Source organism: Epinephelus moara, chromosome 2 (genome assembly GCF_006386435.1).
Source record: "Epinephelus moara isolate mb chromosome 2, YSFRI_EMoa_1.0, whole genome shotgun sequence".
Taxonomy (NCBI): Eukaryota; Metazoa; Chordata; class Actinopteri; order Perciformes; family Serranidae; genus Epinephelus; species Epinephelus moara.
Window position 1 is genome coordinate 32175180 of NC_065507.1, and position 17750 is coordinate 32192929.

General features: G+C 41.5%; 1 protein-coding gene across 8 annotated transcripts in view; it reads left to right on the top strand.

The window, feature by feature from the left end:
* The first annotated feature begins 7814 nt into the window (after positions 1–7814).
* Positions 7815–17750, top strand: part of nectin1b (nectin cell adhesion molecule 1b) — a 181293-nt gene continuing 171357 nt past the window's right edge. For 3 of the 8 annotated variants that reach the window (XM_050064886.1, XM_050064905.1, XM_050064894.1), the window contains exon 1: positions 7824–8720. In XM_050064886.1, coding sequence (XP_049920843.1) covers positions 8669–8720 — 52 coding nt within the window. In that variant the 5' untranslated portion in view covers positions 7824–8668. Of the gene's footprint in view, positions 8721–17750 lie in introns of all 8 variants that reach the window. The other 5 variants (XM_050064878.1, XM_050064869.1, XM_050064922.1 and 2 more) reach the window with 5 other exon arrangements.

A 17750-nucleotide genomic window follows, 5' to 3' on the forward strand; every position in this document is an offset into this window, starting at 1 on the left:
CAGAAACATCCACATTTTAACAAGACAGCCAGTCAAAGTGGGGACAGCCTAGCCAGGCTATAGGAGGTTGAAGTGGCTTGAAAATGAGCCCGTTGATAGATAGTTAAAACCATGTAACTTAGCAAGTGCTGCCATGCATGTGATCCATCTCATTATCCTCCGAGCAGAGATTTTATCCTGCTGCCACTGCAAAAGCGCCTCCGTGCTGAGATGTAGCTGTTGGATCCACAGTTTGCAAAGATTGCAATCACAACACTTCTGCACAGATTCAACTCGAGCTGAGAGCCGCAAAAATCAAGGGTGAATGAATTAGTATAGCTTTAAATATGGGAAAACATAAACAATCGAAAATGTGAGGGAGTAAATTTCTACTCGAGAAATGGTGGGGCAGATTCTAGTGCCAAAGAACATCAGTTACACTCATATTTCAAAGTAATAATTTGGTTTTAAATCCTAAAGATGAAATTCTAAAGTCAAAAACACATTAAGTTCCCACTTTATTGTGATAGTTTGTCAGATATATTGTTGATGAGCCAAAGAGAAATGTCTTTTCTGTCAACTCAGCACTCTGCCACAATAGCTCTCTCTTTGTTTACTGGCACATAAGGCTAATGCTCACTCATTAGTGGCAGCTAGCTAGCAGACAGAGGTCAATTGTATCTCTGCAGATGTAACTGTGGCAATGCAGTACACTGTGAGCTGTTATTCCCTCATTTGCCAGCTTCCTAGTTATCTCATCTACTGTAGTAGGTGAGTAACAAGATGTGACTTCAGCTACTTTATTAGAGATTGATTTCCTCTTTAAATTGGAAAACTGGCATTTTCCTAAATGTTCCCTGAAGGAGAGAATCATCCAAAGTCTGTCTCTCACATTCGCATACGCACACACACACACCCACATGCACAAGTACATCATCCTTCCTTGTCTTGTAACTGAAACACAGGCTTCATGAATAAAGGACTGAATACCTGCTCAGTATGTGCAGTATGAAATGCTGCAGGCTACAGTACGTCGTCTGTGTTTCTCTGGTTAGCCATCATCTTTGTGTTTTAAAACAAAAAAAGCACAACAGCACTGAACTATGGAAGCATATTGCGTTGGGCTTGACAAAGAAAAATCACCGGGCTTTCTTGCAGTAACAAGGTCTTTTGTTATGATTAGGAGATATTTTCTTTTTATTACAAAATCTGTTTCCATTCTTATGAAAAATGATCTAGTATTATCAAGGTTTTCTCTCTCATTATTAAGCATCTATTTGAACCCTTGTCACACCTTATTAAACAGTGCTCATCTCTTTAACCACATATTTCAGTGAAATCTACTAATTGTCAATAACCGTGACATGCTGGTGATAGTAGTAATCATTTTTGTTGAAGACCTGATCAGTGAAACTATCAGTTTTAAAGGTCAAGTGTGTCGGATGTACTGGCAGAAGTGGATTAAAATATAATGAGCATGTTTTCTTGAGTGTATAATCACTTGAAAATACACACTCTTGCGTTTTTGTTTCATTAGAATGAGCCATTTATATCAACATAGGGAGCAGGTCCTCATCCACGGAGCCCACCATGTTGCATGCTGAAAAGCGTTGGAGAAATACTGATTTGTAAAGTGTAACTGCTTTATTCAGTGTTTTTAACAGTTAAAAGCACCGGGTCAACTTGTTTTGGACAGGAGGAGACCTCTGTGGACAATCAGCTCCCAGCAAAAACCTCCTAAACTAACGGCCCCTCTGTGGCGTGTTGAACAGCGAAGAGAAACACTGATTTGTAAAGTGAAACTGCTTTATTCAGTGTTTCTGCTGGCCTGATCTGTGATCTAGCAAAAGCATCCTAAAAATTAACGCCGAAGGAATCCTAAGCGGGAAAAGTTTCAGCTGGTTGCAATCTGCAATCCTAACCACTAGATGTCACTAAATCCCCCTGAATCTTACACACTGTTCCTTTAAGCTGATATTTTTTAATTATCTGCATAGTGATGCAGTGGTTAGCACTGCTGCCTCATAGCAAGAGGATTTGCGGGTTCGAACCCAGCAGCCTTCTGGGGTCCTTCTGTGTGGAGTTTTGTTGTGTCCAGGTTCTTCCCACAGTCAAAAGACAAGCAGTTAAAGTTAATTGGCAAGTGTTAAATTGCCAGTGAGCATGAATGGTTGTCTGTCTCTATCTGTGTGTTCCATACTACCATACTATATAGTGTCCAAGAAAAAGGATTTAGTATGTCCCAGTACATAGTATGTTAAACACATTATGCCAAATATAACAAGATTTTCTACTACATCTGGTCCAATTTTGCAGTATGCAAGCCTGCATGCTTTTCTGCCTATTCTGACCCACAATCCTCTGCACAGCGGACGATACTTCACATTAACTGAGCTACGAACAGATGAGAGTTTGACAGGTCATTGACAGCTGATTGACAGCTGTCAGAAGTCGCAATGATGGATGACAGCGCATTAAAGTAACTGATGACCATTTGCAAAGTACTAATAGGTTAATTGATTGTTTAAGTGAACAAAATAATCATATATAATACAGACAACAACAGCAACATTTCCCTGTTGCAGATATAATATGTTAGAATCTACAATATATGCAGTTATAACTTTAAAGTTAATATACATAAATTGCAAAGCAACAACAGCAGAGCTCTCCGGGTTGGTCATATCCTCGGGGAACTCAGTAATTGGCGTTGTTTTTATCTCCGAGGTAATGGATATATAAGCAAGAGGGTCAAAGGTCAGGGTGTAATGTTATGAGAAAGTAGTATGTCCTGATTGTGTGCGTACTGCATGCAACAGTACATATTATTAAGGGCAGCTGCAGTACCTACTATAAGTAAAAAGAATTGGTATGCGAGTGAGGTGTACCCCGCCCATTGTCAACTGGGATAGGCTCCAGTCCACCCCCACGATAAGTGGTCACGGATAATGAATGAATTTATATAAGAACTCAGATTTTTTTTTTCTTTGGGGGGTGAAAACTACAGGCTATATTTTGTGGAAAATGCCTTCCTTAATATAGACAGAAACAGTAGTCCAAGTATAAGTACCTTTTTCTATGTTGAATGTATTGTATAATGCTACTTATTCTAAAATGTCAAGACTGAATGTGGAGACCATAGATGCCATATGAGGGTGTTAAATAGTATCAACTTCATTCTTACATGCCAGTACAAACACAGAGATCTGTTAAAGGTGAAATTTACATACATGTACATTTCCATCAAATATGCAACATTAAACATCTCATATGACAGACAGCAGAGTCCAGATGTTTCCATTTGCATATTTGTCCATTTGAAGTGCAGATCGTGGACAAAGGTCAGATATCAAATGTATATATGCATATTTAATATACCACATCATTGTCCACTGTTAGAAACCTCATAAAACATTCATCATTGGCCACAGAGGTATTTTCCCTTCAATTTGTCCGACACCGAGGCACCAGAGGTGAGAGGAGCATCAATGACTTGTCATGTAATGTTTTCTTGGCTTTTCCTGGGCCCCCGCTGAGAGTTAAACTCTCTAAGACTTCTTCTTTTCTTCTTCCAGTGATTTTGGAGCACATGCTGCTAATGCCAGAGAGCCAATTTCTGTCCCTTTGATTGGTATTTGAAGAAAAAAAGATAATACTCTGTCAATGAAAACACTGTAACAGGTTGATAAGACCTTTCCGTTCACTCTAAAGGAGATTAGCTGCCTCATACAGTGCAGTGTTGGCTTTTCTCTGCTATGCTGTGTTTGTGTGTTTTCGGAAACATGTTACCGAACATCTTCATGGTATGTCCAGCATAAATTAAGTCTCCTACAGCGAGTCATTTGTTTCACATATCTTTCATGTTTTAGCTCTGCTGGCTGCATTGGTGGCAAATTATCTCTTAGCTGGTTACCACTGTGGTCCAGTTTAAGTAGGAGCTGCAGGCTGTTAGAATGTTTGTTCCTTAATTATGTCTATAAATGATCCATAATCATCTGTGTACCTGTCTATCAACAGCTGGGAGATTGGACAACACTTGAAAATTAATCATTCAGTAGTTCAAGTTGTTGCTTCTAGAGGATTGAAGACATTACCAGCCTAAGTCTCTTGGGTGAAACAATTACTACCCACTGTATCAAGTCATTACTTTATGGTCAGTAATTTGTTTGCAATATAATTGCACTGTATTAAATGATGAGGTAAATCAGTTAACAGCAGCCCTGCAGGGGTGTTTCCACATGTTAATATGAGAATCATCTTTGGTATCACATGACTTCCATGTTCAGAGATAAACAATTATTTCATTTAATTGAACTGTGTAGATGTGTCTCTGTTCAGAACAAATACAGTTTCTATAGGACACAGATTTCTCTATCGCATGTTTTCCAGGCCAGGGAAACTAACAGTTTTGGATCAAAAAGGGTTGTCTGCTCTCCAGGGAGGCAGACTTGGGTCAGGCCCAATGCAGATTTCATGCTATTCTGGACTGCTAAAAACCTGGATTGTGCTTCGCTCATCAGCACGTTGCCAAACTTCTGCCATCATTTTTATGCTCGCAATTGCAAGTTTGTGACAGCTTACATTAGGTCACCAATATGACAGATGCCGTGTTCTATAAATCAATGTTTGCATCACTGACAGAGGTGATGACAGAATGTGGGACAGAGGCAGATTAGACTCAAACCCTATTTCACACTTACAGATAGATGACATAATGTAACTATTATTGATTGAACTATCATCGATATATGACATATTGTAACTGAACTGGGGTGTTGTTGATGTCTAGTAAATGTGCCCATTACGTTTTATGGGATTGTAATAAATACGATTTTTTTTTTTTTTTTTCACTCAAATTGAAACAAGATGCCATAATCAGAATCTGATTCAATACGTTATCTGCTTCTGTATTTGTTGTGCTAAGATTCAAGCAGGCACTTTATTTCATATCCTTCCCACTATATTTCTTTAAGGTCCACTGTGTAGGATTTAAGGGCATCTATACTGGCAGAAAATAATATAACTATGTTTTTATCTGTTTATAATCATCCGAAAATAAGAATCATTGCATTTTTGTTATCTTGGAATGAGCTGTTTATATCTATAAATGAAGTGGGCCGTGTTCCAGAGTCACCACTCATTCTACAGTAGCCCAGAATGGACAAATCAAACACTGGCTCTAGAGAGGGCCATTTGCATTTTTGTTTCACCCTCCATAGTTCTCCCTTAAGCTCGGCACAAATGAGAAAGTTTCAGTTCTGCAACTTCACCACTAGATGTCACTGAGTCCTACACACTGGACCTTTAAGTAAATACATTTGCAATACTGGCATGAGCAAAATATCACTACTTTCTCTCTGCTTGAAAATAATCATCACCATTTATACGACAATGACGTATTAATCAGAAACCCTTCATCTATCCTGGGTCTACAATTTAGCCACTGCTACTTTTCTCCTTCATCTCCAAATATTCTTTATGCAGAACACTTCCTGTATCTCCACATTGGCTCGCGCCCGGCCTAGAGCTCTGACACAAGCTGTAGTTCAGAAAGAGTGTATCAGATTTCATCAGCCTGCCTGTAAATCAATCATAACCTCAGCCGCTCAATGAAGGGGGCCCTGGAGTTAATGCATCAAAGGCAAGGGTCACACCCGGAGTTTTTTAGCCATTAAGTGTCACAGGAAGTTTGGCCGAGCGTGGGAGCTTTTTGTCAGGAGATTTCAACTCAGACAGCTTCATACGCTTTCTGTTTGAGACCACTGCTGACCAATGAACTCCTGCCACTGGAGCAAATACTTGTTAAGTGCCTTGCTCAAGGGCACACTTAAGGTAGTTGCCCTTGAAGAGAGGATTTTATACTCCCTTCCTCCCCTCCAATTTTTCCATCAGATTAAGACTGCTACCCATCTCTTAATAGCCCCAGGCTGCTGCTGCTGCTCTGACCTTTCAGGGTTTATGAAGTAAAGTGATTATCCTCTGAATGGTAAAACGTAGTGTAAAATTGACATTGTTAATTCATACTGTATACTTTATTCATAGCCCTGGAAATACTCCTGCTATCTAGCGTGATACCCGTGAGTTTTCTCTTTCTATGTGTGCCTTGTCAATCTATAGTAATTCAGTTCAGCTGCAAATGACAGAGTACATCAGAGTTTAAGCTAAACATCATTTAGCTTAAACCGCTACTTTGGGTTAAGCATGAAGAATTTCAAGCAGCAGCCGCTTCATTTTTCTTCACAGCTTTTATTTGACAAAACAAAATGTCAGGTCTTACAGAGTTTATCTGTATGCTCCCAGTCGCTACCAATGCACTAGTCTGGTTTCATTGCGTTTAACAGGACTGTAGGCATGTTTATTAACTGCACATCCTTCACTTAGAAAGGATAGCGTATGCCGCGCGTAGTTTCCCACTTTAAACAGCATGATTTATGTCGCCGTGCCCCAAACACTACACTGACCCTAATAACCAATTGGCCCGGTGCTGTTTTGTCATGCCAGGTAATTTCTCTTGCTGTTCAGCAGATAATTCTGCAGCGCTGATAGTGAATCATGACCAAAGACTGGACTTTGAACACGCACAAGCCTGCAAACTCCAAACAACACAATCGACTCAGTGATATTAAGCATGGCCTGTTGTAATTATCTGCAGAACTACTGTCCACAAGAGGGAAGTGTTATCACATCCATCCTCCCATTCATTTCCAGGCAGTGCCTTCACAGGCCTGATCCTGTTTGGTCGCTTCTGGGGAAAAGGATGAACTGGCTCAGGAGTGACGAGGAAGGAAGGAAGGAAGGAAAAAGGGGGGCAGGGTATGGTTAGTTAGCTTTCACAGCTGGTTCATGAGGTGATATAGATCCCTCTCTCCCACGCATATACACTCATGTATTGTTGAAGATGTAACGACCATCTTTCAGTGACTTTGTTTTCCCCTCTAAGATCATCATCCAGTGTTGCTCCCCTTATTTTTGATTTACAAAAAGTTACCTCACTATGAGAATATGTTGGGATGACTGTTTGGATCATATTTTAGCGTTCACTGCCCCACCCTGATATGTTTGTTATTAGATTTGTGGTTAACATGAGGTCTGGGGTGCTTCAGGGGCCATTGAGAGGATCTCTAGTGGTGTCTTGCATTTACCTAATTTGAAATATAATAACTGGTAAATGTCTGTTTCTTGGGGGTAGGCTATATCAATGTAAAATGCGACGTGCTCTTGTGGTCACTGGACATCAGTGAGATTAGTTTAATTCAATTATCATTTAATTCAATTATGAGCTTTTATTTGGGAAACATTTTGAGAAAATTGACATGAAAAGATCAAAATCTAGAATTATTTAGTCACTGATTGCTTCTCGCCTGTGGACCTGTCAGCGGCTGTCAAAGTGAGGCTCAGGCAGCTTCCTCAACATAAGTGAGGTAGTGTTTTTTAAATATAGCAATTTCTCTAAGTGCCAGTTTTGGTTTTGCCTCTCACTTCCCTCCAGTCTCAAAGGTTTCGGTGTCTCAGTGGGGGCCTGTGGGGTTTCAGCATATGACTGGTGTTTCACAATGCATTATTTCACTTCAGCATGACTGTACACGCTGTCATTGTCCTCGTCCCCCACATCCCCACCCTGCCTCTTCGGCGGATCTATCTCAATCCTTCGAAAATTGTTTTTCCTTTGCGCACAATGTGATCACCATCTGCTCCAAACTACTCATTTTAAACACCCTGTACGTGCTCGAAAAGTTTGAGAGTCACTTCCTAGGGGGTTACTAGGCTGCTGTAGCTTTCTGTTTTTTTTTTTTTCCCAGGCGATGCCTTTGCTTTTTGCAGGACAATCCAGGCTCCTCCCTTGCACAACGTCACCGATCCCGATCTCCCCCAAAGCGTCAGCGATAGTCAGCAACACACTGTGGTGGCAGATCAGCGGGGCGGTGCGCATAGTGGGATAAAGAAACACTGTTTCATCCACAGGAAAGAAAAACGAGGAAAAGAGGGGGGACATCCCACCATTTCCAGAGTTGCAACAACTTCACCTGCCTGGTGTGCTGATCTCCGGCTGGCCGTGGCTGCAGACAGGGACAACCGGGAACTTAAGGAACTAACGCCGGGACGGTGCCAGCAGAATATCTGTTAGGTGCTGTGTCAATTTTTGCGGGCGGAAGACAACATTTCCCCGGCGGAACTCTCCAAGTGTTGGAAACTTCCCAGCGCAGCATCGATCGAGGACCTCCCGCCCACTTTACCTCTGATCCACAATCCTGGAAGGAGGGAGAGAGTTGTGCAGCCGCTGCGGTGGATGGAGAAACAAAGGCTCCATGGTTAAACTAGAAGAGCTGCTTTGATAACTGTCCTTGTTCTCTATATTTGCCTGCTGTTTCCCAACAGACTCCATCATCCACACGGCACATCTGCAGCCGCTTGGATCTCATTTTGGGGACCCCGGCCAGGCTCGACTTAGTGCAAACTCTCCGCCAGAGGAAAGAAACGCCGCAGACGTGCCATTGATGCTTTGGTACGGAGAAGCGCAACACCGATCCTCTAGTTTTACGAAAGTCTCCTACTGCTCAGTGAGGGAGGTAGACTAGTTCGGATCCGAAGTGGGATTTGCAGAAGTTGCATGCTTGGTCTTTGTCGTTTCGAGTGATCCCCGTTCATCCACTCTCAGGTTATCAGACGAGATCCGGATAGTTGAGGTGCCATGGCGATGTGTGTGGGGATATGGATACTCCTGTTAGCGCTGCACGTCCAAGGTAAGCTGCAGGGAATCATCTGAGACATATGTGCTTTATTTTATCATCACATCCCTGCTCCCCACTCTGTGTGTGTGTATGTGTGTGCTGCTTGATGTTTTTGCAAGACTTGATTAATGCATGAATGGGTGGATCGATTTGATGGCGCGGTTTGTGTTTTGGAACAAGATGTGCAAATGAGTGAGAGAAAATTGGAAAGTGTTTTCAGTCCTAGAGTCAAACCCACGGAAAACGGCTGCAGAATACTTATTTGGCTGCAAAAATAATGAAGTTACCCGAGCAGCAGGCAGATGGCGATATGTGCGAACCGTGCAGGGCCAGCAGACTCCCAAGTTTTCCAATATCTCATTGTAATGGCAACTCGGAGCCACACAGTGCTCCTGAATGATAATTGAAACCTGTGGCCTGTTCTGCTCAGCTCCTGTCTGCTAGGTAAATATTGTAGAATTACTTGAAGGACTCATGATGTCTGAATCCTTCATTTTAAACTGTTCATCAAATCCACAGGCCTTTGCTGCTTTTCATATTCACTCATGATGTTTCTTGAGGAAGAGTGACTCAGGACGTGGTGACATTTGTCTTCAACCCCTGTCATACTTTGAGAGACTGTCCTGAATACATAATAGATCATAGAGGAAGAGAGGTGGTGTGTGTGTGTGTGTGTGTGTGTTTTGGGTGGAGGATTGGAGCACTGGTGGTTGATAAATGGAGTGATAATTTGACATTGATCATCCTGGCATTAAAGCTTCCTCGAGTGGGTCTAATCATTTAAACACATGCTTAATAAGTGTATTTGACTGCTATCGGATGGAGCATCATTATTCTGGTTATATTGACAACCGTCTAATTGGGAAACAAAACGAGCCAGAGGCAAAACGTCATGTATAGGCTACGCCTGTGTTTGTGTGTGATCCATTATCCAGAGGGGGGGTTAAGGCTTAGCTGAAAGTTTACTGGTTTGTTTACATCACGGACAAGTAAATTCTGTCTGGCGCCCCTATTTTAAGAAAGGAATGGACGAAGGTCAAGTGTGGTCAAGGAATGTCCGATGATGTTTTGAATGGGACTGGGATCCTCATTTTCTCCGACAGACTGCAGCTTGTACACTCTAATCTTATGTTTTGGTGGTCTTTTTCTCGTCTAATGTGTCTGTACAGGCGCATATTTTATGTCACATCTGAGTTGTTTTTCTCCCACCTCCCTTTGAGCTCGAGAACAACCAAGATGTTGACCTTGTTCGCAGCGAGGCTCCTTGTGGCGTCATGTGTTTAAGACTGATTGAATACTTTGATCAAAAGCCCTGTCTGATTTACATTGAGATGATCCCTTTGCTTGTGGAGAAGATCAGGATTAACTGGTTCCCTTGGGATTCACGGTGGAAATCTTTTGAAGCTGTTCAATCAAGGGAGTGGAGAAATGTCTCAAAAATTGCTCTTAAAGCGTCCTGGAAACGTCTTATTTGAGTAAAGCAGGAGGTGTTTTCTAAGCCTAATTAGACACCGTATGAATAACTTGGCTCTTCTGTCTTCTTTTTTTTTTTTTATTAGTGTAGTTTATTTAACCAAAGTGACTGCACAATTCGTGCTTTCAGACATCACTGTGAAGGGAAGGGCTTGGAAAATGTTTTATTTCAGCATCTGTTTGGACCCGTTTCTTTTGACATGCAAAAACAAGAATCTGGTCTTTCACCCTGAGGTTAAAGGGTGTCGCCATAAATGCCCACTGTCTTTGATGGCCTAATTGATATACAACATGTTCCAGACTCTCTCCTCATTACAGAAGCACAAACAAGTCAGAGAATGGCCCTAACAAATGCAAGTAGCAGCAAACCCTGTTGCAGTTATCCATCAGGGAAAGCCATTTGTGCTTGTCATGGTAATAACCATTTGTAGAAAACACAAGAGTGCCAAATTCATAAACAGAAAATATTCCGAGCCACTCGCCAAATAGATTATCAAATAAAAGGAACATTGAGAATAATGCATTTGTGAATAAAAACGGCAGCTCTGTTCCTGCTTTCTTATATTAACACTCAGTCTCTCCAGTCTGATATTTAATTGAGTGTGGATTGAGTTAGCAACCAGGTGGTTGTTTATGGCTTGGCTCCATCCTCGGGTCCTGGTGCTGTTCGAGTCCATATAGATATCACTCTCAGTGGTGGGATAAAGAGATTTTCCAGCTCTAATTCCACATCTTAGTTGGATTAAACATTGGGGAAATGAATGCTGAATGGTGGACGAGCATCAACTTTGAATGTACAATTATTCAGGAAGGGAAATTGTGCAGTTGTGAATTATAATCTTTGTAATGACTTGGCAGCATGCGGGCGAAAATCACTCTGCTGGAGACCCCTGTTGTTCGGTTCTGTCAGTCATTTCATGGCAGTCAGTCAGAGTAGTTTCATTTGAATGTTTGCTGGTAAGTTTCTCTGCTATACAACACAGCTGCATTATTTTGCGTGTCACTGCCCTTTAATTGTGTTTATTTGCTATGTGAGTCTCACGTGACATTTCCTGAAGGATGCGAACCACGGGTGATGTTTCCTGTTTGCTTTTGATAGACAGCTTTATTGTTTGACTCTTTAGGGTTAATTGCGAAGCCTATGGCCTGATTTCTATGCACAAGCTTGTCACCGAAGTCTGATGCACAACAGTTCATTTTGACTCATGACAACTGGTCACATGCTGTGCTGCTGGAGTGTGTATTTATTTTCCAGAGGCATTCTGCAAACTGAAGTCTACCTTTGTGTATGAAATGTCACGTACTTCAGTTGGATTGATTGACTGAACAGTCGGGGGGTCTGAGCACAATTGCAGGCATGTTCATGAAATGTGTTGAAATAGATGTTTGATGTTGAGCGCTGAAACAGGCAGGAAAATGTTTCCTCAGATGGGTCACGGAACAAATACTGCTGGAACATTGCAATTAGCATTTTGACTTTCCCTCTTTTTGAAGAAAATCTGTAATTGCTATTCCGTGGCATTTTACATTTCATTTGGATGACAGTTGTGATATAGTGTAATGGAGAGCGTCACTATGGGATTGTTGGGCCTTGATGGTTCGAGTGTGAATGCAAATTGCTCTGATCCTCATTCCTTTGGGGAGTCTCCCTTTGGTCCCTGCTGAGGTGATGGATGGGAGAGAGAGCAGCGAGTCCTGGGAGACTAGCTTGAGGGGAGCTGACAGGAGATTAAGCTTCGTTTTTGCCATAGAAACTAATGGAGGTACTTGGCCACTCAAACTTCATCTCTTAGAGCATTTAGCTCATTGTACTTGTGCTGTCAGCTCTTTAGCAAATCCTTCTCCAATGACTGCGTGAAATGTCTCTGTAAAATGTAGTTTCTCCTTTTTTTATGTGTCTGCTTTGATTCTGGAAATGTTGTTGCCCTTCATTAATTTCAGTGATTTCTCTTTTCTTTGGTAAAGTATTTGAATTAACTAAGTTTTGTTCCCACACCACAGCAGTTAATGTAAAAAGCACATTCTCAGTTTTCTTTTGTTAGTTCACGATGCACATTACCAGCCCCTTGGTCTCTACATAAAGGCTGCAGTATCACAGAATAGATTAATAAAACATGACAATAAGCGCTGAACCTAAATAATGGAAAGGTTATGCCAAAATGGAGTGTTCTCTGCGTGCAGACGACTGCACAAATACTATTAAAGGCTGAATGAATTAGCTCTGCAACTAACAGTTATTTTCATTATTGATTAATCTGCCCATTATTCTCTCAGATAATCGTTTTGTCGATAAAATGTCAGAAAACAGTAAGATATGCCCTGTTTAATTTTTCCAGAGCCAAAGGTGACATCTACAAACAGTGTATTATATCCAGCCTATAGTCCTAAAATCCAAAACTATTCAGTTTATCAGCCCTGTCACCAGAGGAAAATGTTGGCATTGTATGTTTCTGCAAACCACAGACAAGTTACATTTGTATGTTTCATACAGATCATATCAACGATTCTAAAGCGATGTAGTTCTGATTGTCCGTGTATGAGCTGACTTTTACATCAGGAGGTGGAGGGGATGGTGGACGGCGTGGCACCTGGGCGAGATGGTTTCCATCCGTAGACCACTGTTCTAGACCGGAGAACAACAAAACCAGTGCTTTTTAGCGAGACATTGGCTACATTTTCATTGATGCCACCATAACTGGATGTTTAAGCCAAAGCTTGATCTTTTCCTAATCATAACCTTATGGCTAAACTTGACCACACATTAGCCACAGTGTTGTTGAAATGTAAAGTTTACACATATCTGCAAAAAAAAGCATGAAACCAGCAATTTTTTTTTGCTTTCTTACTCAACTTACTACCACAGTTATTTGGTTATCAAAAAAGTCACCAATGACTTTTCGGTCAATTGACTAATCGATTAATAAACTAGACCTAATTGTTGCAGCTTCAGAATGACTGTTTAGCTGTTTTCTCATATGAACTCTAGAAAATGTCCAGAGAATCGGGTCTGGACATTGTTCGGAGTTCAGAGTTTCCCTTTCACACATGCAGGAGATTGTCTGTGTCAGAAGCACTCTCACCTTTAGGAAGTACTTTGTTTATCTTAAGTGAGGGGTGGTACCTTGGTAGAGCATGCAGGACGCAGGACATAATGCAGATTACACAGCAGTCACATACCCGATTCGTAATTTGCTCATAAACAACCGAATGTCTTGCCGTTCCTCGAATTTGTCTGACGATTCCAGCTTTAGCCCTTGCGGACGGAAGTTTGCGAATCTCATCATCGCCCCAGCTAGACATTTTTATTGCCATCTTTGTGTAAATTACTCTACTTCTTTATCCTCGGATGTTTGTTGTCTTCCAGCTTTGTGTGAGCTGCATGATAGAAACATCATCAATGCGCCCACTCGTTCATTGTGAATTCGCCAGACAGTAATATATAAGTCCGTTTACTGTCCGATCCAACTGATTGAGACATTTGCATTCTCACATACAGCTCCTTTGGGTAATGTCTAGATAATTTCAGGTTTGCAGTGCATGTGTTAGAGGGGCTTTAAATGAAGTTAACCTTTTTGATGGTTTGGAGTCGGTAGTTTACATGCATGGTTTTAGTCTTGATAAGGAATTAATGAATGTGTCAAGGCCTCGAGTGAGGAGCTTACAGCTGCATGTCTCTGTGATGATGAAACACTTTGGATCACTGGATGAAGCTATTTTAGGGGATATGGAAGGATAGTCAAATATCACAAGTAATGTTTGTCCCAGACACCGGCTGTCTAAGGTTACCAGACAGCTTGTTTTGTCAGAACATGCAGTTCGGTATCATATGCAGTGTTTTGATTTGGTTGTTATTTTGGTGTATAGTGTCTGTTAGGTGTCCCTTTGCTTTCTTCACACCAGACAGTCACCATGTTGGATCAGGACGGAAAAGACGTTTATCAGGAAGCTGCAGCTGCAATTTTCTGCTTTAAATCCTTGAAATTCGTCTCTGTTTCAGCTCAAATCGCAGAATCAGCAAAGTAAGGAAAAAGGAAATCAATAAAGGGGATCAAATCTCGCCCTGAGCTTTTCTGATTTGGCATTAATCTGTCGAGTCGTTTTCTTTCTATTTAGCCGATCCTTGTCAAGGGATTAAATGGTTAAATTCCTGCTCTGCTCTTGAGAATGAGAATGGCATTGACTGACTACACTTGTTCCATATTTTCCTTGCAGTTTGTCAGATAGCTGTTCCAGCATCAGAGGATAGGCTTATTATGGTTCCTGAGTTGATGTAAATCTTCTCTGAAGAAAAAGCAAATAATCTCACATGTTGGAGGGATTCTGACAGTCTGCACTGTTTTTATGTGCCTGCGTCTTGGCTCGCCAATAGCTTGGAAAGTTTCTTTGCAGTATTTCTCCCTTAGAGCTCAGTTACTATAGTTACTACCTGTAATCAGTCATTTCAGTAAAGGCAAATCATATTTATTTCTTCACAGGAACTGCATCCATTTCTGTGTTTTTCCGAGCTGCTGTGCAAAGGAAGCGCTGCCTTTTAAATGCATCATTTTTATTTTTTTTGTGCAGTCGTCTTGTATTTTCTGCTTCACCGCTTAAAAAACAAGAAATCATAAGGGAATACCATGCTTTGCTCATTGTGTCTGGCTTTACAACTGGGGCATTTAGTCACAGGCTGATCTGGGATTGAGAGAGTGGATAATTCCTGGTCTTCCCACAAAGGCTGTATGCCTTTAAAATAAAGCAGATCTGATCAGGGCAGCCCCCACCCCCCCGTGACTGCCTGAACAAGTCAATTTACAACAGGCAGCTGGGCTGATGTGCCTCCATTAAGGAGCACAGGAGTCCTGATAACCAGTCAGTGAACAACCTGCTGAGTTTGAGGATGAAGGGGAAAATGGAAGCTGTAATGTAAAAAGACAAAGTCTGTCAATAGCTGAATTTTGACCTGACACCAGTGTTACAGAAAAACCATCAAGCAGTGTCTCAAAAACAAATAATTAAATAAATAAATAAATAAACTGTGTATTTTCTGTCACCTGTTTGGCTTGATTAGCTCTGAGGTTTTGTTCCATTGGCTGTGTATTGTACTCATGGCTCTTCTCTGAACTAGTTGAGGTGGACTGGGATTCATTTTAAAACTTGATGGACTAGTTGTTGCTGTTGCCATGTTTTTTTTGTTGTTTGACTCAGTTGAATTTTGTGCTGACTTGTGCAGTCTGTTGACAGGAGCTGGCCTGCAGCTCTGCCTCTTCCTGTCCTGGGTCAGACCGATGTATCAGTTTGCTGATGTATTGCGCCAATAAAGGCCTTAAATTAGGGATTTAATCGAAGTTTCTCCCTGACAACAGTGTCAGTCTGATGTTGTTCTTTGCCACTATTTTAGACAATTCCACTGCTGAGATCTAATATTTCCAGGTTCAGTATGTAAGATTTAGGGGCATTTAGGGGCATCTAGCAATGAGGATTGCAGATTGCAACCAGCTGAAACTTCTCCCAGTTAGATTTCCTTCAGCGTCATTTAGGAGGGTTTAACTGCACGATAAATTATCTGCAGAGGTCTCTTCCTCTCCAAAAGAAACACCTGGTTGTTTTTAAACCAGTTAAAACACTGAATAAAGCAATTTTGAATTTAAAGAATCAGTGTTTTGCAGATGCCGCAGAGGGGCTGCTAACGACAGTGGCAGACACTGAAATGCATTTATCCTTATCTAGAGATAGTGTTTGGTTTGTCCATTCTGGGCTTCTGTAGAAACATGGAGGTGCAACATGGCGGACTCCATGGACGAGAACCTGCTCTCTATGTAGATATTACTGGCTCATTCTAAGGAAATGAAAACACAATTCTTATCATGTTCCATTTCTGCCAATATAAATCCTTCACACTGGACCTTTAATTGTTTTATAATTTAAGTATAATACATTTTTCATAGCCAACAATGCCTTTCCTTGTCTAAGTTTCTTCCATCCTGCCCTAAATATTTGAAAGGGCCATTTTATTCTCGATTTTATTGGAGATTTCTTATGCCTTTGACACCCGCCTGCTGAATAAGAGGCTTTTCTATCCTTTGAAAGCAAATTCTGCTGAAAATTCCGACACTTTTCTGAATTTGTGACCTCAAGCAGGTCAACTTTATAAGACACTGAATATTTACACAAACTGCCTCCAACTTCTGACTGCAAACATCTGTACCACCTTCAAAAACCATATCTGTCAATCCCATTACAAGCCTTCCAGCTCACCCACTGCACATACCATCCACTGATAAATACCCTCCAGGGGTGAATCTGAAATGGAACATTAGCTTGCCGAGCACATCCGAATGAAGATATCGAGCATTTCTGAAAATTTAGCAGCGGTTTCAATCCTTAGTTGCGGAAATGTTCAGAATCAAAGTGGTATCGAAATTTCCGTCATTGTTACAGAGCACCCGGGGTTTTGCGAGGCTCAGAGCTGATCTCCTGCCAGAACTTTACATTTTTCTCTTTCACTTTCTACAAACTTGGGTGCACCCCCCCTTCCCCTCTATCCCTCTTCTCCCCTTTCCCCCTGTCTCCTCGCTCTGCCTTTGAGGACGGTGCTTGCTGAGAGTCGGCTTGGTTAGCACTTGATACAAAAGGGGGTTTGTTTCATGAAATGTTTCCCTTTTTAATGAGTGATGGTGTTCGCTCATTTAATATTCCGCACTGATATCTCTCCGGGAGCTGACTGTGCTTCAAAGCAACAGCGTGGTTGTAAATGGGAGTGGGTGAAGGGGGGGCAGCAGCAGCAGCAGCGGTGGTGTTGGTGTTAAAAGAGAAGGGGTGGGGGGGGCTGCTTAGAAAACACAAACACAGGTTTATTTATTCTCCCTGACATATAGCTAAGCTTCCCGTGTGCTGCAGCTTGGTGCAAAGCTCCTTAGTGCCCTCGTCCTGTGCAGACAGACTAGCAGAATATGACTGATAACAGGTCAGCTCTGTGTCTGTCATATTTCTCTCCGTGTGCACCTTTCATTCATGTTTGCACCTTTCCCTGCTGTGATCGACTTGAGAGATAATTGCTCAGTTCAAAAGGATTTCAATTGCTTATATGCCATCATTTCTCAGAATATATTAGCTATCATTTTTCACTTCGCCTACAGCAAAATGGACACCATATAGTTTAACAGTGCTGGCCATTATACTGAGATTGAGGTCAGCCTACACGAGTGGTAGAAATTCTTCATATTGCCTGTTTGTTAGCGCACATGTTTCAACTTTGCTGTGAATGAGATAAAGATAAACACAGAGATGGCCTGCAGTTTGGCATCGATCCTTCCGTTTTGTTAGTAGGGTCTATTCCAAAGCAACTAATGTAGTCTGCTATTGATTCCCCAGTTTCAAGCCTGGCTGAATTTGACTTCAGTTTTGCATTGTTTTTAGAAAGTCAGGTGTGCCAAATGGCCTCCTTCCTGTATACCCTGTCTGTTTTTTTTTAAAATTGGCATGGCATTGGCTGTGGCTGTCAGTAGATTTTATATTTAAATGTGTGTGAAAAAGAGGTGGGCGAGTGAGTAATGGAATCACTAGTCCCACCCCAAAGCAGGGAAAGGG